Here is a 24,209-nt window from a genome sequence, read left to right on the forward strand (position 1 = left end):
TGCTCTGACCCCTCCCATGTTGGGTCTAAAAGGACAATTTGCCCCCCTCAAAAAAAAAAAAAAATGATTGGTTTTGCCCCTGGGTGCTTGGGATAGTTAGAGGTCTTGTCGGTGGCGGCTAGATGCAAAATCCGATGTGGGAGAGAGAGAAGAAGAAAGGGACGAAAATGTTGAAAACAAGAACAACGACGATCCACCACATCGAGCTAGGGAGCATGTGACAGGTGGAGGACGACTAACAGAGTTATTGATTCTAAGAAGAATGTGTTATCTTTGAGCTTATTTTAAATTTTTAGGTGATATAAATATAAATAGATAAGTTTAATTGTGAAATATGTAATATTAGATTTTTGGAGAATGAAAACTTCTTAAAATAATATATTATCACATATACATAAAATCTTCATAATATTTATAGCATAAATGGTACTCAATTGTTATAGGAAAAAATGTTCGGGTTTTTTTTCCTCACAATTTATTGAATTAAATGCTAATAATCTTCACACCTTATATATGAGAATATAAATCTTATTTCACTTTAAGGGTATGTTTAAGACAGTTTTACATCTATTTTGCATTTTAGACCACCAACAATCTTACAGTGCCGTGAAAAACTCACTAATTTATTATTTTATATATAAATGCAAAGATCCAACAACAACGGTCAATATTCACTTTCATAACTCCTAATTGACCACCGAAACTCAAAACTCATTCTAAAATTATTCAAATTTTGATTGACCAAAAGTCAATCAATTTGCTCATATCCAAAATTACACGCTCGAAATTAGTTCAAATCGAATCAACCTTAGCCAAATATATGAATTATAAAAATCATCAACAAGACATATATGCATGATGATTTACTTCAATTGTTCATAAAATATTTTATAAAAATAATGGGCTCGAATTAAAACTCCTCAAAACTTAATCATAAATCAGTCACTTTCGAATCGGTTAAAACCACACCCAAGTCAAAATCAAATCTTCCACATCAATTGTATACAAACAACATCATAATATTGACAAACTAACAATCATCATCATCATCATCATCACTATGTTAATAAAAGTTATCAACGTGTAACTAAGGTAATAACATATTAACATCATCTAATCATGTTAATAACATCATCAACATGTCAATGAAAAACGGTACAACCAGTGCAATGAGAGCAAGTTTTTACCATGAACAAATCTTCATTAATATAAACCCACATCACAACCAAAACATCTTGCGACATTTACATAAATACCACATAATTCTTATGCAGTGACTATGTCACCACAATTTTAACTTGATGACTCCATCCATACTTGTAAGTATACATAATAAATATGCAATATTTTCTTCATATACAAGCCTAGTTTTTTCTTCAAGCAACTTTATATATATTCAAAACAACAAATAGCTTATAAAACAACTCATCACTAACAGACTTTTCAGAATCAAAATGGTCGAAACAAGGTAATCCAGACTTTAGTTTTCTCAAATTTCAAAATTAAACAAACAAACAATAAAAAACCGATTTTTCTCACCTTCCCTTAGGGTTCATGATCTGCGAGAAAACTACGCTAGGCGTGAGCCCATCGGAATCCTCGCTGTTCACACTTCGGCCGCCGATGCTTATCGCACTGGATGTCGTCGTCGTCGTCATCGTCGTCGTAGATGCATCCATTCCCGGATCATCGGCAACCTTCTTCCCCGCCAACATGAGCGGCGTTCCTTCCCCATCCGACATCACGCCGCTCATCAACTCGCCATTGCTCTCCTCAGCGCTCTCCTGCATCTGCAGCGCGAACTCGAGGTTCCACAGAACATCCCCCATGGCCGGCCGATCGATGCTGTTATCCGACACACATTTCTCCGCCGTCTCGGCAACCTTCTTGAAGCATTCGGGAGCAATCTTTCCCTTCAGATACGGATCCATGATTTGATCGAGAATGCCCTTCTTCTGGCAATGGCGCGCCCATTCGGCGAGGCTTACTTGCTCCTTCGGCAGACTAGGGTTCAGCACAGGACGCGCGCAGAGAGCCTCGAAGAGCACCACACCGAATGAATAAACATCAGATTTGTCTGTAAGTTGCTGCCTTCTGAAGTACTCTGGATCAAGATAGCCGAAGCTTCCCTTCACCACTGTGCTGACATGAGTGTTGTCAAGAGTAGGACCTGTCTTTGATAAACCAAAGTCTGAAACTTTAGCTACCCATTTCTCATCGAGAAGAATGTTGGTGGTCTTCACATCTCTGTGAATAATGGTGTGCTTCGCGCCGGTGTGGAGGTAATGGAGGCCGCGGGCGGCGCCGATGCAGATGCCCAGCCTCTGCTTCCATGGCAATGGAGGCTTCTGGGTCTTGTAAAGGTGCTCGCGGAAGGTTCCATGGGCCATGTAGTCATACACAAGGATCATCTCCCTGTTCTCCTCGCAGTAACCGATCAAAGAAACTAAATGGCGATGTCTGAGCTTTGAGAGCATCTCAATTTCAGTCTGGAATTCATGGACGCCTTGATCTGACATGGGGTTTCCCCGCTTTATCGCCACCTTGGTTCCATCGTCAATTTCTCCTCTGTAAACCTTTCCGAAGCCCCCTACCCCGAGAAGGAGTGCTTCGTCGAAGCCGTTTGTGGCTGCTTTGATCTCGGAGATGGAGAAATGGCGGCAGAGGTTGGATGGGAGTGAAGCAGTGTAGCTTCCTGTGGTGTTTGTCTTTGCTGAACCAGCTGAATGAGAGTTTCCGTATAATGAAATGGGAAGCCAGCCGGAAAAGCCATCACTGGAGCTGGAATCCTTCCCCTTCCTCTTCTTCGCTCGACGGAGAATCATAAGTGCAAGGTAACAGATTGCTAGGAAAGCTATAGAACCAATCACACCGCCAACAATTCCAGGAGTCTTACTGGTGTTGGAGACTTTGTTTCTAATCAAAACTCTGTCGAGTTCAACATCTGGTTTTGGAAGAAAGTCGGGGTTCGGCCCTGCAAGATTGTTGTCTGTATCCTGAAGTTTAAAAACTTCAATTCCGTTCAAGATTGCGTCGTAATACTGAGATTTGGATTCAGTGTTGGGGTGAAGAGCGAGCCACAAATCCACCATTCCAGAACCTGAAGTTGTCACAACGTAATCTTCATGAACTGGCTTGCCTATCCCACCACTCCAAGCAATAACATCACCTCCTTCCTGCGCTGTCTTGTTATTAAGATAGATATCAAAAACCCTCTGGTTAATTTTGGTGATTGGGTACTGAATTTCGCAGAAGTGAAGACGAACGAGGTAGAAGAAACCGGCGTCGACGGACAAAATCCAGCTCAAATTGTAGTTCAGGTTGACAGTAGCTGAAGGTCCCATCGACCTCGCCGTGGAGTACACATCGACAGGAGCTATGTACTCGGGGACGTTAGTCGAGTATTCAATTGAAACGTTTGGATCAGCAGAGTAAGTTACTCCAAACCCAGCTCCGTAGATGTAAGGTGAATCATCTGCCCAAGAACGAAACAAGCCGGAATCCGCCGTCGGAGATATCGCCTGACCACCGACATTGAGACGATAAGCCGTCTGCATAGCCCAATCATCCTCGATTTGGTACTGAGTTAAAGTTTCGCTTCCAGTAACCAGGAGGGGAGTGGATGAAGAGAAGATGTCTGGCATGGAGACGATTTCGATGCCGTTGATGAAGGCGAAGGAATTGGAATAGTTGGTTGACGGGGTAAAGGTGAGATTGAGGGTGGGAGATGAGACATTCAGGGAGTATTCATGGATCAGGTAAGCAAAGTTAAGAGCTTGGGCGGTTTGATAAGCGGAGAAGTTGTGTAGGAGAGTGATGGGGCCTGTGTTGACGGAGAAGATGGCGGAAGAAACGTCGTGGCTGGAGTAGTTGGAAGGGTAGAAGTAGAGGCGGAGGAACTTACGGCCGGGGCTGAGGGGGAAGGAGTAGGTGAAGGGGGAGGTAAAGAGGCGGGCGTTGAGGTAAGGGTATTGAGGAACAGAGGAATCCTGGTTTGAAGCAGTGGAGGTCGTGGAGATTGGTGACGGCGGAAAGAACTTGGAGCCGGCATCGCCGTCCCATGTGCGGTTATCGGAGTCTGTGTGCTGGCCGGATTCGCCGCAGTTGAGGAGGATGTAGTCGCGGGGGATGAAGGTTGTGTTGGCTGTAGTGCTACCGGAATCGGCGGCAACAGCGATGGAGACGGCGGAAGAGAATATGAGGGAGAGAAACAGGGGAAGGAGCGGCCGCGGCGTCTTCTTCATCGACGGTTTTGGTCCGCCGATCTGCTCAATTTGAAATAAATGGGATTTTTGAAAAAGTAGATCGATTAAAGTGGATCTGTATCTTTTAACTGGATAGAACGAGATGAATACGAGCATTACAGGTTAAAAGACAGGTCTTGACGATGGAATTGAAGGAATCAAGAGGGCTAGAAGCGTTACAGTGAAAGAAAAAAACCGAACTTTTAAGAAAGAACTACAACGACGAGAGAAATTCAACAAACTACCCTAAAAATTATTTAAAAAAAAAAGAATTTTTCAGATAGAACTGAATCGATCAAGAAGAATAGAAGCATTACATTGAAACAAAAGCAAAACTTTGGAGAGAAGAGAAGAGAACCAAATATCGCAGAGAAGAGCCGGCTGCGGGGATGAAAAGCGACGGGAGGAGGAAGAAGAAGGAGATGAAAGACCCGTGCCGCGCAGATTATTTGGCTGAATTGATGGAAGAACGTGGGGATAAATTAAAGAATTCAGGTTGTTGGTGTTAATTGGAGACAAATAGTGTTGTTTGATTCATGCCGCGTAGTTGCTGCTGAGCTGTGGAAGGAGGAGAAAAGAGAATGAAGGAAGCCGACGGACAGTTGGATCCAGAACTGGTTTTCGATGTGGGTTACAGGTGTGATGGGGCGGAGAGATGAGCAATTTCAGCCGTCAGATATTTTCATTGTTCGAAGGCGGAGGTGTTTCAGATAATTTCAGCCGTCGGATGGGAGGCGCCTGCTCGACGTGGTGATGTTGTATGAATCTATGCAATTTTTCAAATTACAGGTGTTGTGGGCTCTGCCTGACCCGAATTGGCCCGTAACACATATTGGGGGCATTCACATTTTCAATTAAAAATGTGTAAGCAGTATTCTTCAGGAAATCCAACAGTCCAAATGAAAAAAATATGATGAACGACGACTCACTGATAGAAGATCACGACACTTTTTCAAATGAGTAAATTTGCCGCGCCGAAGTCAATTAAAAATGTGTAAGCAGTAATCTTCAGGAGATCCAATAGTCCAAATGAAAAAAATATGATGAACGAGGACTCACTGACAGAAGATCACGAGACACTTTTTCAAATGAGTAAATTTGCCGCGCCGAACCAACAAGGCGAATGTCGACCGGACTACAGGACGAATGAAAGATGATCGGAGGACCCTAGATAAGATTTGGTTTCCTAAAATCTCTAACAACCTGGGGACGCTACAGGCTTCCCATCAAATGTCAAAAATTCAATGTTAGGTCATAATCAACCAATCGATCTATAAATGCAGCTGACCGAGCGAACCTCAGATGATCAGGATGATCTTGCCTACCCAAAGCAAATTAAAGTTCAGCTGACCGAGTCATAGAACAGCCGAGCATCACACTCATACATGTAAAATATCAACAGTACATAGAACAAATTATCTTTAAAGTATAAGTAAAAATGTAACATAGCTACATTGTACTTTCTCTTATATAAATAGAGAGATTATGTAATTGGTTTATATAATCGGTCAAACTGCGTGCGTGCGTGCGTGCGTGCGTGCGCGCGCGCACAGGTTGAACAACAACAATTTTTCAAGTTGATATAGGGTTTGTTTGGGGCAGTTGCCAACTGATCCAGATAAGCTGTTGATTAACAGTTGATCCAGATAAACTGGTTGACAGTTTGACTTGTGATTTTGGAAAACAACTGATTTGTAGTTGTTTCTAGATAAATGATCAATTTGCCTCTGGTCTGGATAAGTTGTTTAGCTGTTAGGTTTGTGCGTTTGAAAAACAATCAATTTGCAGCAGTTTGTGGATAAATAACTTTAAAGAGTAAGAAATTTGAAGGGTCACCTGCAGGAAATTTAGTTGAGTTGATAATATTGTAGCTTTAGTTTGCAATGTCTGAACTTTGCTTTCCAGCTCTGAAACATGCCGCACCTTTTTTTTCATTTGAACGAGCAGCAGAGTGACGATTAGCCATTGTTCTGAAATCAAATTGCCTCTGGTCTGGATAAGTTGTCTAGCTGTTAGGTTTGTGCGTTTAAAAAACAATCAATTTGCAGCAGTCTGTGGATAAATAACTTTAAAGAGTAAGAAATTTGAAGAGTCACTTGCAAGAAATTTAGTTGAGTTGATAATATTGTAGCTTTAGTTTGCAATGTCTGAACTTTGCTTTCCAGCTCTGAAACATGCCGCACCTTTTTTTTCATTTGAACGAGCAGCAGAGTGACGATTAGCCATTGTTCTGAAATCAAACAACAAGAAATCAATCTATGATTGTGTATGAGAGCGAAAAACTTAATAAAATAGAGAAGAACCTTTTGGCACGTTTTGAATTAGCCAGAGCAATCTCCTCCAGCCTTTTATCTGCCATGATCTTCTTTCGCTTCCTCTGTTTTCCATTTCTTCTCGACGTTAATCTAAGGATTCTACCTAACCAAATCCATCTAAATTGAGAAACACTTTGAAAAGATCGTTGCCGACATTAGCTTCCAATTTGCTCTCCAAGGTTCGCTCGACACTATCATCGATTGCCTCCGGCTTAACCGCTGGTGGGAGATCACTGTCGGATCGACAATGAATCTTGCGATTTTGAAGAATATTACGAGGCAGCGGACAAGTCCGAGGAGTCAGAAATGGAGGCGATCGGGGAGGTTTTGCGGTAAGGGGAGGGGCTCAACAGCGGGAGTGAGTCAAGGCAGAAGAATGTTGGCTGAGAAAGGGAAGGATTGTGAAAACTAGCAGAAAAGCATACACAATGGAGTTGGCGGTGCCGCCTGTGAATAGGCAATCATCGGAGGAGTGCGGGAAGCAAACGATAACTGGGGCACGTGAGTAATAATGCGAACAAAAACGAGGCCTGCAGAGGTCATCCCTCGGGCTGTGTGAAACGGGCCGTGTTTTTCACAAATACAAAACCCCGTATTTGGATAAACTGACGAAATGTGCGAACCAAATGGTAGAACGCCGCTCACACTTATAAGCTACTCCCAACAAGCCCATAGTCTGAAAGTATTATCATCTTTTCATATTCGTTTCTAACTCGTCATTTTAAGATTTGAAATAAACTTTAATGTAATGGTTGATAGTAATAGTTTTTTTTTTTTGTGGCAAAAAGTAATGTTGAAAAGCTTCTTATAGTAACCCCTCTAATTTGAAACTTGATTAGGAATTCAAGTAGTTAAACAAAGATATTAAGGTACTTGAAGGAACTACTTGATAAGAAATTCTGATATTATCAGTCAGTGAATTGAAATGGACAAATAAAGCTAAACATTGACAATTCATTTGAAGAAATGCTCGGGTCGTAGTACTTGAAAGAACTGCTCCATAAGAATTCATTCAGAGACCCGAGTTATACACCAGCCACACATTTGACTGCATAAAGCTAACCAAGCACCCTCGCGATAGGCCAATTCATGTACAACCCATTATTTATCAAGGATCTTGACGAGTCTTTGTTGCAGGGCATGCGATTAAGTGATTGCAGGCACATAATTTAGCTGATACCAATCCATATATTTCTAAGTCTCTCTTTTAGTATAGGGTTGTGCTGGTGTAGTTGACGACACGTACATAGATGCATGCCTTGAAAGAAATATTTATGCTTCAATCATTATGATTCTTATACTTAAAAATATATTTCTACTTGATTTTAGCATAAGATTTGCATTTATTAAGAGTGGATTGCATAGTGAAATACATGGTACTTAACAACTTCTTAGAATTTTATGTTACATAACTTTATAATTTATTATGCCCATATTACGTTAGATAATTACTTGAAATCTTCTCCATTTAATTGACTATTTTGTCAAAATATATACATAAAAATTTTTATATAATTTTAAATTAATAATTAAATTAATTTTGTAATCTAAAAATTTTAGTGTTATACAAATATATTTTAAAATTAAAATATTAAATATATGAGTAGATGAAACGTATGTGTATATCATATGCATTTTAATACAAAAGCAACAACAACAACAACAACAAAGCCTTAATCCCAATACGTGTGGTCGGCTCCATGAATCATTTTTCTCCATTGCAGCCTATTAGTTCTAGTAAATTAAGATTATTTTTTATACAATAAGCCCAAGTCTTCCTAGGTAACACAATTCGAATATAAAACATCTACTCTCCTAATCAGATCATCGAATGATCGACGTTTAATGTGACCAAATCATCTAAGACGACTTTCTCTAATTTTGTCTCTAAGTGTAAAGCCACTTATCTGCCTAATCATTCTCATCTCGGTAACACTTAACTTATTATTATGCTTCTCTTTTAGGCCCCGTTTGGGGCGGCGGTAGAGCAACGACGCGACAGGGGGCCGCATGTTTACAGTGTTTGGGGCAGCGGTTACGCAGCGGTGGCCCGCGAATTTCCTTAAAAGCGAGCTGCGGAATCGACCAGCCGCGGAATCGACCCCTCAGCGCCTTTGGCATTTTACGCAGGTGCCCTCCTTGATTCCGCCCTTCTTCTTCGTTGTTCGGTTGCGGTCCATGTTCGTATGCGATCCCGATTTCGCCCTAACTCCATCACTCACAGCTCGCGAAATCCTCAACCAAGTCCCCTAAAATTCCCGATCTTCTTCCCCGCTCCCTCATCCTCGTTTTTCACGAAATTCCTCCTTCCTCGCTCGAAATCGTCCCTCGCTCCCTCATCCTCCTCCTACGTTAAATTTTTGTTTTTCAGAAGGCCGTCTTTCACTCGAATCTCTCCTCCGCTCCCTCATCCTCCGTGTGTGCGAAGTCCTTGTTGCTGAACGACAGACCCTGCTGTCATTTTGGAGAGTTGCTGCATGAGTTCGTGGTTGGAAGGGTATTGAATCGACAAACTTGCTTCTTTTTTTGTTTATGAGCATGGAGGCCTATTATAATTTGAGCTTTTTCATAATTGGGTCTTTCCTTCTTCCTTCTGCAATCAATCTGTACCTCATTTTTTATTCCGAGACAATATGAAAGTTTAGGTGTTAGATTTGTAAATACATAAGAGTTGTTTTTTATAAAATCATAGATCGTAACTTTAATCAATATTACTATGCATGTATGTATGTGTGTGTATGTGTGTGTGTGTGTCTATTAGGATGTAATTCCTTTTTCCTCCTTCTTCCTTGACATATTTCTTAGTCTTGTTCTAAAAAATATGAGGACAAATTTTTATGCCTTTGGCGTGCTTTTCCAATGATTTTAGCATTTTCTCAATGGTTCTATGCATATCCTTGTATTGTTCCTATGCCCTATTTCATCATTTTTTTTTCATTTTGGGGTACGCTGTGCTAGAATTTACATTTGGGGTCCTCATACAAGCCCTTGAAAGGTTGCATGCTTTTATTTTCTTATGATTAACCAGAAGAGGAGTATATAATTTTGGCTATGATTTTTATGAATTGTGGTTTTCTCATTTTCCTTTACCATTTTCGGTATTCACTGTTAAGTTAGTTGAACATCTGAATTTTCGAAGTATTTCAGAGTGAAATTCTGCTTCAGAAGTATTAAATACGTTGTTGTCACAGTTCTCTTTTAAATAGTTTTACCAAACATGGACAACATGGTAATTTTTTCAGAAATAGCTGTCCCAAAGTTGTTTTCACACAACTGTACCAAACAGTCAGTCAGCTTCCCCGCAGGAGCAGCACAACTGCAGCTGAAAAGCTGAGAAGCTGCATAGCTTCCCCACAACAACTTTCCGGCAGCAGTTTTCTAGAGCAGCACAGCTGCAGCTGAAAAGCTGCAGTTGTGCCAAACAGACCCTTAGGGTCTGTTTGGGAGCGCTTTTTAGGCGCTAAAGTCCACTTTCTCAAATCATTTCTCTAATTATGCATTTTAATACAAAAAAGTAAATATTAAAAAATGTCCTAAGAAAATGCAAGCTAATATCGACCAACTCCAATCAGCTCGCAGCGACGGAAGCGAAAGAGCAGAAGCGTTTTGCTGTGGGTTCATCCGCCAAGTTAGGGTTCCAAGGGTTTTGTCTCCTCTCCATCCTCCCCGTATATTTTTTATCGGAAATCTGTTCATTTTTTTGATTTCTGGAAGAGAATCGTCCGCTGATTTTAAAACAGTCGATCTCTACTCCCTTTGATCAGTACATTGTTTCTGTTGCTAGACGAAAAGCAGCGTACAATATGGCGTCGGATATTGCAAGTGATTTGAAGGATGAGATTTCAGAGGTATATTTCTTATTTTGTTTCATTGCTGCTTGTTAACTAGCTTTGGAATTGTGTGTGGGCATTGTTTTTTGATATAATTTGAGCTTTTGAGGATTAATGAAGATGCAATAAAAAATTAATATGTGGTGCTCTCGTATAGCTTGCCCCCTTTGATCCTACGAAGAAAAAGAAGAAGAAGAAGCCGGTGGCTCAAGATATCGCTGAAGAGGTGGAGAAGTTAGTTGAAACAACCGAGACTTTGTCAGGTTTGATTATGAAGATATGTTGATGCTGCCTGTTTTTTATTTTTCGGAAGGGTGCATTTCTGATAGAGCAGAAGTGTTTGTGAAATGTAGTGGAAGATGCTGGTGAATCTGTGTTTTCTGGAATGAAGAAGAAGAAGAAGAAGCAGGTTGGGTTTTATGGGTTTGCAGCGGTGCTTATTTTGGGGCGATTTCGTTTGTGGAAGCTGTTTTGACATAATATTTATGAATTTGGGCATCTTCTCAGGTGGAATTAGACGTGGATGAAAATGAGGAAGTGGATGCAGGGGAGGATAATGATGGTAAATGCTATGAGATTATAGTATATAAGATTACACCTTTTCTTGAGTCTTAGTATATGCTAAGTTTACATATCCTAATTGATTAGTTTTATTTGTAAATGATTTTTTTCTATCGGCGTGAGTGATTTAGATGGAAAAATTGGTGAGGATGAGCAAGGAGAGGGAATTGTATTTGGAGGCGAACAATTTCCTTGGGAAGGTACTGACCGAGATTACAAATATGAGGAGGTATACTTTTTCATATATCACAAGAGGTTCTCACATATGTGAAAGTAGATGAATTTTTTTTTTCCTTTTTGAAAAAAAGGGGCATTGATTTTTTCTAACCCATAGTTTTATGCAATTTTTTGTCAAGTAGATTTTTGCAGTAATTTTTGCCCATTTTCTTTGAAGCTCTACTTTATTGGAGTGTGCCGATTGTAATATGAGTTTCGGCTTTATGTGGCTTTGAGGCGAAAAACAAGAGAGAGAATGGTATTTTTTTGCTAGAAAGAGAAAATTGGAACCTTAAATTCTATTTAATCTTCAATCAATCAAACTACGAATATTGCAATAGAAGAGCCATTATCCCTGTAAATTGTTTTAGAATTATGATACTTTCCTAATAATGAATTAATCATTGAAACATTATTCATGTCTTTATAATATATATTTTTGTGTGTGTGTGTGTGTGTGTGTGTGTGAGTGATTTGCAAAGTAAACATTGTGGTGGTTGGCACAAAATTGGCTTTTTACACAACTCTAAGCATGCTCATAAGTATACATTTACTATAGTCTAGTGATCAAGGAGGTGGTCAACAACTAGTATGAATGACTAGTGGGGCTGTTAGCGATGGCAACTCATGAAGAATCTGTGGGTTTGTCGCAAATAGATGTGCAAATAATCAAAACTATTTTATTGTGATGGAGGCGGCAATATAAGTTTAATTCTCACCATATTGGTAGTGGCGCAATAATAGTAGTTGAACACTTCTCAAACATAAGTTAAGTTTACTCTCTACATAGCCTTGTGTAAACTCCGACTCAAGCTCATCTTTTTAGACATAATCATGCGGTTCACAATCTTAGCTAGGTTCAACTACAAGATAATACACAGGAAAAAGCGTATAATGTCGAAGAGAGTGGTATTGCTCTGATTGGTGGAGTTGAGATTGAAGTAATTGGACGGAGAAGTAGCTTCGGACTTTTTTCTTTAGGAAATGATCTGCTTTTAGCATTTATAATTTCATCACCTGATCTTGGTTGATTAAGGAGTTGATAAGATGTAGGAAAAGATCGATCAAAGTGAGTTGACTTTTGGATGAGAATCATATTATTAGAGATTAGAGTAGGCATGACCATCACAATTTGATCGTTCATGATCATGACATTGTTGATAAGATTATGTATGGCTATTATAATATGATATGATAAAATAATAATATTAAGATTGAGAATGTACATGGTTATCAAAATATGATTGTGGCATGAACTGTATAATTTGTCATCTTGATCCTCCAGAGATTTAAGGCACATGAGCATCATAGTAAGAAAAGTGATAAGCTCCAGAGTAAGGCACATGAGCATCATAGTAAGAAAAGTGATAATTATGATTCTTCGCTCAGTAATCATCATTGATGTTACCTAATATGTCATTACTTTGGCTTAAGAGATTATTGTATTGTAGCTTTGGGTGTTGATCCATAGATAAGATAAATCAACAAGAAGTTATTTATCAGAAAAATAAGATAGAGAGAAGCTCAACATTTTGAAATAAATTTCTCTCCGAAGATTTATTGACATGAATAAGGATAAAAATAATGACCAGTGAAAAAAGGCCTTCCGAGTTTCACTCAATTCCAACTTTGATTTTTAATTACTACTCAATTGCATGTTTGGCACCTCAAACATGTAATTGAAAAATATAAGAATAAAAATATTTTTATTTACAAAGAGCTCTTTTAAATAAAATTAAACTTAATTTTATCTTACAAACTCTTAAAATTGATAATTTATCAAGTGGAGGATATCATATTAGAAGTTGAACCTGTATAACAAAAATTCTAGAATTAGTTATTAATCCAATGCCAATCATATAAAAAGAGTGTGATTAAATTTATATGATATTAAAGAACAAAATATTTGAGACACAAAAAAATCATTTGTTCTCCTTTTCAGTTATAGAACAATTAATTTGAGCATTGTTTAATGTTCTATTAGCATTGTGAACAACAAAGGGCTTCCTTTATCTTCATCCAATGGCTCTTACAACATAATTACTAGCATCACAGATAATCGCAAAGTGTAGATTCCAATTTAGTGACTGCATTATGGGAGTATAAGGGAGTTTGAAAACTAGAGTATGAAGGCATATTCACACTTTGCTTGTTGAACTCAATATCTTTGTTTATGAGGTTACATAAATATCGTGAAATGACAATTTTTTAGGGGCATTTACACACAGCACACAATTCTTATGTATTTATGTATCTCACATCCTTAACTTTCATATTTACACACATAGCATTTAAATTTTTAAAAGTGAAATACACCATTTAATGTACAGGCTTAAAGAACCAAAGTGCTTTGTATGTAAATATGAACGTTCAGGTGTGATATATGCACGTAGATAAGAATTGTGTGCTACATTTGTAAAATTCTCAATTTCTTAATTGACATTATGTTGAAACCAACATACCTTAGAACAGACCTAACGTCTTTTATTATTTAGGGAGTAGAAACTTTAGAGATCCGCAAATTTTTTGCTTTTTCAGCATTGATTCCTCTTTCAAATGCTATATACTCTAAAACAATTCCAAATGGTACAATGAAATGACTACTTTCTCATCTAAATACAAATCCTTGTGTCTTCAACTTTGATTCAATGCAGCATTTAGATTAATAAAGAAGAACTAAGGAAATCACAAAAACTGGTCAAGTAATTTATAAAGATTTACCATGCATTTTGGAATCATATCAAGAAAATGCTAAGCATGCAATGCTTAGTTGGGGCATTGCATAATCCAAAGAAAATTCTGCAGAAGCCTTTGGTACTGGAAGTGTGCGTAGTTTTTACCTGGTCTTCCATATTACTCCCTCTACTACTACTCTTGAATACTCTTCCGAGAAAGAAATAGAAAAATATATAGCTACACATTATAAGATTTAGTTGATGAAAGGTATTGGAAAATGATCTTTTGCAATGGATAGACATTTAATTTTCTATACCAACTCAGAAATGCTCTATTTTTTCACTACTTTTGATTAGAATGAGAACCGCTTGCAATTACCTTAGATTTCTCAGGAGCTATTAGTGTTGGATCCACATATTGATTAGATTATAATTGCATCTAAAAACTTCTAATACCTTTTTCCTATCTACTTGTGATTTTTTTGGGTTAAATCTTCTTTTGTGGTTTGGGTTGAGTTCCTTCCTCTTAATGGATTATATATGATCAAATTGATGGAGAAATACTATTAATGACAAGTATAGTCCATCCTAGTGTTGACATTTGTTCACTGGATAGATTTATCAAATTCTCAATCTTATTTAGCTCTAACGTGAGAAGAGACTGCTGGAAAATGCATCACTCGAACCTCAAACATTTGGATAGTGGAGATAGTTTCTCTTAAACAAATGATTTCAGCTTCATTTTAAGAGGTAGCTTGAATTAAAAAGAATAAACTATGGCTGTTTAAATTTTTATGATAAAGATAATTGTTTTGAATCATATTCAATAAGAAAATCGTTTAAAGATTCAGAATTATATTGTAAAAATTTTCTAAAAAAATTATTGAGTCTATCATTAGAGCATGATGGCACCATCTCCGTTACATGATTGTTTTCTAATGTGGAAAACATTTGCTTTCATAGCCACAATTTCTAAATAACAACTCAATATAACTATTCCTATAATTCATAAGGGCTTATGCAATAGCCATGAAGTTTCAGATCAAGAGAATTTTCCACTTCATTTCAATCATGGATGGAGTATCCAGGACCAAAAAGTCAACATCAGTATAGAATTTATCAATTTGGAGTAATATACTCTGCTATCCTTCTTGTTCTCTGTGTAGACAGATCAACTAAGTGTAATACTATAGATGTGAGTTAAAATTTTTCTTTTCTAAGATCTTTTGAGGATCTCAACTTCATTTTTGACACTTTCTTCATTTTAAGAGCCCAGGGAAACAACAACTGTACTAGAATTTTATCGGGTTTCAATAGAGGGATATGTTCAACATCACTCGCAGTGGTATTCTTTTGATTGGTTGTTTCATTTATGATTTACTCACTTTGAACTGTTATTGTGTTTACTTGTCTGATGTTTTGGCGCTTGGAATTTTAAGTTTGTTTCATGTGTTGCCCCTTAGGTTGTGAAAAAACTTTCTTCACTTTTTTTTGTACGGTAGGAGCACTTTTTATGTTAGTGATTTTACTTTATATTTTATTGAATGAAGATTTCTTGAAATTATTTTGTTGGAAAGGATCTAAATACCACAACAAACCTTTCCTACAATTGAAATTTCTTTTATAATTGTAGATAACCTTGTCTATAGGGCGTAACCCTTTTAGATTAATTTAAATGGATTTATGTTCAAATATAGATTTCTATAATTCAAAATTAAACTTGTAATTCTAAGCCAATCTTTATATCTGTTGTTGTTCTGTTCCTACATTTTTTTATGGCTTCGGTACTTTTGAATGGTTGTAAGAGCATGATCAACTTTTTATTCTGTTTATTTGCTGTTCTACAACAGGTCTTTTGGTTGAGTTTGGAATTTAAGCTTTTATTGGTGCTCAGATGTTTTAGTTCAATGTTGTAGCTTCTGGACAGGGTCTTCAATACTTTACGTGAGAATAATCCGTTACTTGCTGGAGACCGGCGCAGAACTGTGATGAGACCTCCACAAGTTCTCCGAGAAGGAACTAAGAAGACGGTTTTTGCAAATTTTATGGATTCCTGCAAGACGTATGACCATGATTGTTTGAATCATGACTGTTTTACTAATGCCACAGTAATTATCATTTTGAAGGAATAAAATAGTAGCTGTTTCTCCAGATAAAAATTAAAAGGAAATAAAATTAAACAGTTCAATTTTATATCCCAAGAATAGTTTTGGATGGATAGCATTCGTAGAAAAAGGCTCTCTCCACAGTCCAAACCATCTTATAGTTTAATCTTTTTGGTACTTTTTCTAGATGTTTTTGTCATTCTTTTCAACTTATTCATGTTGCTCTGTAAACTTTGGTTTCTTCCTTTTAATGAAGAAGAGTTTCCCCACCTTTTCAGTGAAAAAAGGGGCATTTGCGCACATACCACCCAATTCTTATGTATCTACATATTTAAGATCTAAACTTTACTTTTTTACATTAATACCACCCAAAACTTTCACATCACATAAAAAATACCACCATTTCAACTTATTAAAAGTGAAATACACCTTGTCATGCAAAGGTATGGTGGCATTCACGTAACAATTGAAGTTTAGGTGTTAGATATGTAATCATATAAGAATTGAGTGATATGTTTGTTAACCTTCCAAACCAAACTGTGTTAATTGAATCGAATCATTTATAGGACTCATAATTTTTTTTCCAATCTTTTTGTAAGAAAAACATATGTAACAAAATAATAAATCTGTTACTAAATGTATCTTTTTATCGCACATGAGATTTGATCTTGATATTTTGCTATTTTCAGCATGCACAGGCAGCCGGAGCATGTTATGACTTTCTTACTTGCTGAAATGGGAACCACCGGATCTCTTGATGGGCAGCAGAGATTGGTTGTGAAGGGGCGATTTGCTCCTAAGAACTTTGAGGGTATTCTTAAGAGATATATCAGTAAGTTCCCACAAATTCATAAATTGCATTTGGGAAATTTTGTTTTTTTCTTGCTTCCTTTTGTAAATGCTGCTTTGGAATAAAAAATGGCCAACACAGTTATCCATAAAATAATGAAATAGTTTTAACATCGTTGTCAAACTATTCTTTTTGCATTGGAGAAATGTATATTTTTTATACTTTAAACTTGGTTGGATTGATAGTTTTTGTTTTGAACACTACTAAGCTGAACCTCCTGATAAGTTATTTGGTTTGTTGTTCATGGTGAAACGGCATTTTCGGGGCAACATCTAAAATAAGGTGTCACATAATAAGATTAAGGGGCATGCACATACATGCGGCACAATTCTTATATATTTACATATCTAATGCCTAAAATCTTATTGCTCAAAGATTTAACATCACAAAAAAATGTCACTATCACTAATTTTTAAGAGTGAAACACATTTTTTCACGCATAGATTTTTAATACTAAGTTGTTATAAATGTAAATATCAGACTTTAGGCCAGATTATGTAAATGCGTAAGAATTATGTGGTATGTTTGTAAATTTTCCTAAGATTAAAACTTTATATTATGTTTACCAGTCTACTGTTCGTTTCCCATTTTCTTCTTACCATTAATATCGGTGATGTTTTTAGCTAATTAGTTAGCTTACAAGAAAATGTGTTATTTTTCTTACCTTTAATTACTTTATCGTCTCATATAGTTTTTCTTTGATTTTAGATGAGTATGTTATTTGCAATGGCTGCAAGAGTGCAGATACCATTCTCTCGAAGGAGAATAGACTTTTCTTCCTCCGTTGTGAGCAGGTAACTTTTATTCTATTTAATTCATTCTTAATGACAGTGTTTATCTATTATTATTATTTTTTAGTTTTTTGAGATTTATGCACATTCCACTGAATTTATCTTTATTGACAAAACTAGCATCTATGTAACTATGTTCTTAAAATACTGAACTATCAAACCCTTACATCAATGTGTGATATGATTAAATTATTGATAATTTCAAGAAAATACATAAAAATCGGTTTGAGTTTTTTTTCCTTTTTTTTTAGATTTAAATGGGTGTTCTTATTATAGTGTTGATTTTGTATTGGGTTGTTTGTCAATTGATTCTTTGTTTGTGAACATATTTCCATTTACTAATTTCTATAGTTGTTCGAAAGGGTTGATTACTTTAATTTGCAGTCCTTTTTATTTGTTAAATATTTTTTTTGAGATTTACATACACTTGGGTTCACAAAATGAACTATGGATCTCTATGTTTGTGCATGCTATAGCTACATTATTGATAATTTAATGAAATTGAAAAATATTAATTGCAGTTTAATGGCAATCTTTCAATTTGGATGTTATTTTTTTAAATAAATTTTGTTGAATGTTTTATAAATCAATTAAATTTTTGAGTTATTCATGGTTCATAAAATGAACTATTGAACCCATGAGTTTGCACGTGCTAAAACAACCAAGTCTTCGAGAATTTAGTACAACAACAACAACAAGCCTTTATCTCACAAAGTGCCACATGAATCCGTTTTCTCCATTGCCTCTTATTGAGTGTCATATTTTCATTTAATTATAATAGAAACAAGTTGAATCTAAAACACCTGCTCTCCTAATCGAATTATCAGATAATTGATGTTTAATGTGACCAAATCATCTAAGACGACTCTATCTAATTTTGTCTGCCACTGAAGTTATACCAACCCTATCACAGATATATTCATTTCACATTTTGTCTCTAAGTGTCAAGCCACATCACTCATCCAACTAGACATTCTGATCTAAGCAACACTTAATTTTGTTTTATGCTTCTCTTTTAAAGGCCAATATTCTGTACCATAGAGCATTGCTGGTCTCACCACCATCTTATAAAATTTTCTTTGTAAGTCCAAGCGGTACTTTTCTATCACACAATAGGCCTGATGCATTCTTCCCCTTCAACCAACCAACTTGAATTCTACCAATAACATCCCCATCTATTTCACCATCACTTTGAACAATAGACCCGGGATATCTAAAACGTTTACATCTTTTAATGATTTGATCACCCATAGAAATTACTCTGCTACTAGTGCTACTACCACTAAAATACTTTCCATTTATTCAATTTTAGATCCATTAAACAAAAGCTTTTAGACTCCACGTAGTTCTCCATAATTCTAAGTTTTTTTCCGAAATCTTTCTCTACTCTTATCCACAAGAAGGATGTCATCAGCAAAAAGTATACACCATGGTATATTTTTCTGTAAATGTCCGGTAAGAGCATCCATAACTAAATCAAAAAGATATGGGCTTAAAGCGGATCCCTGATTCAATCCAACTGAAATAAGAAAATACTTGGTCAATTCTCCTTTTGTTCGAACACAAGTAACGACTCTAGTATACATGTGAATCTAGTAGACATATCTTTAATGGCTTGAATATAAGTCATATTAACATCTTTCTTCTCTAGAACTCTCCAAAGGACTTCTCGTGGAAACTTATCGTGAGATTTTTTTGAATCATTAAAAATCATATCTTGATTCTCCTTGCTCTTTCTATACTTGTCCATTAAACCTTTCAATAACTGTATAGCTTCCACAGTAGACCTGCCTACTTAATTTCTTAATAATTTACACGCTTTTGTGCATCCCATTAATTCTTAAAATGAGGACCAAATTACTTTTCCTTCACTCCTCAGGCATCGAGAATTTAATGATGATAACAACAACTACAACAAGTCTTCATCCCACTAAGTGGGGTTAGCTCCATGAATCTTTTTTCTCCAATGTGTTCTATTGAGTGTCATATTTTATTTAATTATAATAATTATGATCATTTTTTATACAATATTCCAAACTCTTTCTAGGCTTACCTCTGTCTTTCTTAACATAAATTGAATCTAAAACATTTACTCTCCTAACTAGATCATCAGATGGTCGACGTTTAATGTGACCAAACCATCTAAGATAGCTCTCTAATTTTGTCTTCCATTGGAGTTACACCATCCCTATTACGGATGTTCATTTTGCATATTGTCTAAGTGCTAAGCCACTCATCCACATAAGCATTCTCATCTCAACAACACTCAACTTTGTTTTATGCTTAAATTTTAAAGCCCAACATTCTGCGACATAGAGCATTGCAGGTTCAGTTCAAGATTGGCTCGAAGCATTCCTCCACTTCAACCAACTAACTTGAATTCTACTAATAAAATCTCTATCTATATTATGATCACTTTGAACTATAGACCTGAGATATCTAAACATTCACACCCTTTAATGATTTGATCACTCATAGTTACAACTCTGTCGCTAGAGTTACTACAACTAAAACTATATTCCATATATTCAGTTGTAGATATGCTCAAATGAAGGCCTCCAGACTCGAATGCACACTCCATAATTCAAGTTTTTCTTGAACTCTTTCTCTAGTTTTATCACAAGAAAGATATCATCGGCGAAAAACATACCCCAAGGTACATCCTCTTGTAAATGTCCAGTAAAAGCATTCATAACTGAAGGAAAAAGATATGGGCTTAAAGCCGACCTTGATGTAGTCTAACTGAAATAGGGAAATTTTTTGTCATCTGTTTGAATAAAAGTAACATTTCTAGTATACATATCTTTAATTGTTTGAATATAAGTCATATCAACACCTTTCTTCTTTAAAACTCTCCAAATGATTTCTCTTGGGGCTTTATTGAATGTTTTTCTCTAAATTAATAAAAATCATATGTAGATCCTCCTTATTTTCTCTGAACTTCTCCATCAAGCCTCTCAATAAATATATATCTTTGTAACACGTGTTAACATATGTTCAGTTATCCTTTCCCATAATTTTAAAATATGACACGTCAACTTAATTCCTCTGTAATTTGCACTTCGAAGCATTCTATTTATTCTTCAAATGGGGGCCAAAATACTCTTCCTTTGCTCGTCAAACGTCTTTTAGTTTTTAAAATAATATTAAAGAGTTTAACAAGCCAAAAAACTATGAAAGCTTTTAAATATTTTCACACTTCAATTGGGAGATCGTCATTTCCTATTGATTTCTACTCTTGGTTTCTTTTAAAGCCTCACCAATTATTTTTTACTAATGCAACTGTAAAAATAAAATATTTTATTAATATTAATGATATTAGGATCACCAAGATCGATTATATTTTTCATAAAGTTAATTGGAAAGTTTATCAAAATAGCCCGCTCACCTATGTTGAGTATATTTTTGTAGGAAAAACATTTTTTGAATTTTATCTTTAATACATTTTACTTGAGTTAAATTTTTATTTTTTTCTCTTTATTTGACTAGTTTATACATATATTTTTCACCTTCTTTTGTATATAATCTATTATAAAGATTACTAAAAATAGAATTTTTAACGTCACAAATTGTTCTCTTAGACACCCTACAGATCATCTTATATTTTTCTAATTGTCTAAGCTTTAATATTTAATTTCATTTTTATAACGCAACTTATATTTTATCTTTACTTACACATTATTAGCACATTATTATTTGACCACTATTTGTTTTTTTATAGAAATTTTTCATTTTGATTCTCTGAATAAATCTTTTCCACTTATTTAATAGTGTTTGTTACTTTATCCTACATAGAATTTGTTTCTTCATGAACATCCTAAATCCTGAAATATGGAAGTTTACTATAAAAAAGTTTTATTTATCTTTTAGGCTGAAATATGGAAGTTTACTATAAAAAAGTTTTATTTATCTTTTAGGTGCCTCAATCTAATTTTATGATAATGATTTCTAGTATTTCTTCTCTTATAATTCTTCATATTAAATTCCAAAACTAATAATTGATGTTAAGTACTTAATTTTCATTTTGAATGACCTTACAATCTTAACATTTTTGATGATCTCTTCTTCTCATAAGAAAATATTCAATTTGTGTTTTATTAGTTCCATTCTTATAAGTAATAATATGCTCATATCTTTTTTTAAATAAAATATTAGCAATAACAAAATCATATGTTAAAGTAAAAACTAATATAACTCTGTATTCTTCATCAATCTCTTCAAAGCTGTAGCCACAATGAATATTTCTAAAATTTTCAACCAATCTACCAACATATCCATATAAATCTTTTTCAATAAAAATTTTTTCTTCAAGAGGTATCATTTGTATTAATTCTTTTAGTTCATTCCAGAATTTTTCTTTATAACCTATGTCTAAACCTACTTGAGAAACATAAGCAATTATAATATTAATAATCTTAGTATCAATAATAATCTTAAGGATTATAATTCAATCTTCAATTATATTAGTTTTTGTAACATTATGTTTCAAACTCTTTTCTATAATTGCAGTTATACTCTTTCTAGTGCGACTCCTACATGAATACTAAAATTTAAAATCTAAGCTATCAATTCCCTTAGCTTTTTTCCAACCTATTTAGTTTATTGAATACATAAGATATTTATTTTTCTATGAACTGTAATATCAACTAATTTCATTAATTTACTTGTGAGTACCTATATTTCAAGATTCTATCCAAATATTAATATTATAGACTAACTTCTTTACCAGTATTCGTTTGTAATGTGGGAACCCTTGCTTGACACTACACTCGGATGCAGGTGTAGCAGATTTTGCACATTTTTCACTGTATTCAGTTCATGCAACGCGTCGTTTTTAGGAGACTCCCTTGCATTTACGCAAGGATTTGAATGATTCATGTCATGATTGTTTGACAAATTTTATTCTAGCTTTTGACTACCTAACACATTCCTCCACTTTTTACGGCCGGGACTTGGGAACCAACAAGAATTTAATGAAAGCAAAATTGCAATTTTGTGGTTACGCTAAAGATTTGGATGATATCATTATAAATAAAATTAATCTAATGCTCTATCAGTCAAGAAAATTTGGGAGTTGTTCATGTAATTGTCCCAATATTTTTTGGGGAAAAACATTAGAAAATAAGCTCGTTATATGCTATTCAGAATTTTTTTTTAATTATATTAATTTGGAAGATTTACATACATTCCGCCTAATTTCTATATTAACACAACTTTTACATCTCTGCCACCTTAACCATACATGAAAAAGTTTATTTGATGTTTTTAAAAGTTAAAAATAGTCGTAATTTTGATGTGCTATGTAAGATTTCGGTGGTATAAATGTAAAAAAGAGAAGCTTAGGTGTTAAATAAATACATAGGAATGGGGTGGTATACATGTAAATAACCCTATTCACTTCATCAAATTCTTTTGGTTGCAGTGTGGTTCGTCGCGATCCGTGGCGCCGATCAAGGCCGGCTTTGTTGCTCGTGTTGGTCGTCGCAAGGCCGGGGCTTAATTCCAGACTTAGTTTCAAATGATTCCTACCTATCTAAACAGAGAAGCAGTGCTTTGAACTCAACTTAAGCTGGTTTACTTCTGAATTCTTTTTACATTTGTGCCATGCAGTTTTTTTGTAGGCCAGCTGCTAAATGAACGCTCTTAAATATTTGTTCTCGTGCTCAAACATTCCTTTTTTTGGAGCAGTTTTTAACTAAATCTGCTTATTGTTTTTGAAAGATTTACACACACCCCACTCAATTCTGAAAAAATATTGCATCAGGACTCCGCATGTAGAGTTCCTTCCGGAGTCCAATAAAATCACATCACGTCGAGTTGACAGAGGTAATATAAGGGAATATTCGTCACGTGTTATTCTATATTATTCAAGTGTTATTATATGTTATTCAGGTGTTATTATATGTTATTCAGGATATGTTATTCAGGTGTTTATTGTGTTATGAAAATATTCTCGATGTTATAATAACACAATAATACATCAATAACACTTGAATAATTCACCATAACACCTGAATAACACACAATAACGCCTGCATAACACGGGAGGAATATTCCATTGTGTTACCACTACGTGTTGTGATTTCATTGAACTCCACACGTAACTCTACGTGCGGAGTCTTGAAGCAATATTTCTTCTCAATTCTTGTGCATTTACATATCCAAGAACTAAACTTCAATTTATATATATGTTACCCTATTTATGGATGAAGAGTTGTTTTTTACTTTTTGTAGAAGTTAAAATAGTGGTATTTTTGATATGATAGATTTGGGTGCTATAAATATGAAAAAGTAAAGTTTGTGTTAAAATTTTAAATACATAGGGATTGTGTGGTATGAATGTAAATGCCTCTTGTTCCTTTTATTCCGAGCGGTGGAGCCAATCTGGCTATTTATTTTGCAATAAATCTGAAATTTTCAAGTTTGTTTCAGAAAAAAAAAATATTGTATAAATAGAGTAAATGTAATTGAAATATTTTGGAGCTAGGTTATGTGTTGTGTATATATCAAATTAGAAATTGTCGGTTGGCTCAATCAGAATTAGAAATTAATAATTGGGTGGATTTTCATGCCTATCTGTTAGGTATGACTCATATATCATATAAAGGATAAATGCTGGAGC

At 35.3% G+C, this 24,209-nt stretch overlaps 2 protein-coding genes across 4 annotated transcripts; one reads left to right on the top strand and one right to left on the bottom strand.

Moving 5' to 3' along the window:
* Nucleotides 1–1,192: 1,192 nt before the first annotated feature.
* Nucleotides 1,193–5,089, bottom strand: LOC110032336 (receptor-like protein kinase FERONIA). Its single transcript, XM_020735933.1, has one exon. It carries the CDS (start codon nt 4,359–4,361, stop codon nt 1,536–1,538), a length of 2,826 nt encoding a protein of 941 aa, XP_020591592.1. The 5' UTR covers nt 4,362–5,089; the 3' UTR covers nt 1,193–1,535.
* A 5,014-nt stretch (nt 5,090–10,103) lies between these two features.
* On the top strand, nt 10,104–23,329 carry LOC110032346 (eukaryotic translation initiation factor 2 subunit beta-like). Of its 3 annotated transcripts, none has more exons than XM_020735952.1 (10): nt 10,104–10,202; nt 10,344–10,407; nt 10,547–10,652; nt 10,743–10,798; nt 10,897–10,951; nt 11,082–11,179; nt 15,758–15,903; nt 16,636–16,778; nt 17,505–17,590; nt 23,010–23,329. In XM_020735952.1, exons 2-10 carry the CDS (start codon nt 10,363–10,365, stop codon nt 23,085–23,087), a joined length of 813 nt encoding a protein of 270 aa, XP_020591611.1. In that variant the 5' UTR covers nt 10,104–10,202; nt 10,344–10,362; the 3' UTR covers nt 23,088–23,329. The 3 variants fall into 3 exon arrangements, with proteins under 3 accessions (XP_020591611.1, XP_020591619.1, XP_020591602.1); XM_020735960.1 differs by having other exon boundaries at nt 10,105–10,187; XM_020735943.1 differs by having other exon boundaries at nt 10,112–10,227.
* Nucleotides 23,330–24,209: the final 880 nt, after the last annotated feature.

This window comes from Phalaenopsis equestris, unplaced genomic scaffold (assembly GCF_001263595.1).
Source record: "Phalaenopsis equestris unplaced genomic scaffold, ASM126359v1 Scaffold000002, whole genome shotgun sequence".
Lineage (NCBI taxonomy): Eukaryota > Viridiplantae > Streptophyta > Magnoliopsida > Asparagales > Orchidaceae > Phalaenopsis > Phalaenopsis equestris.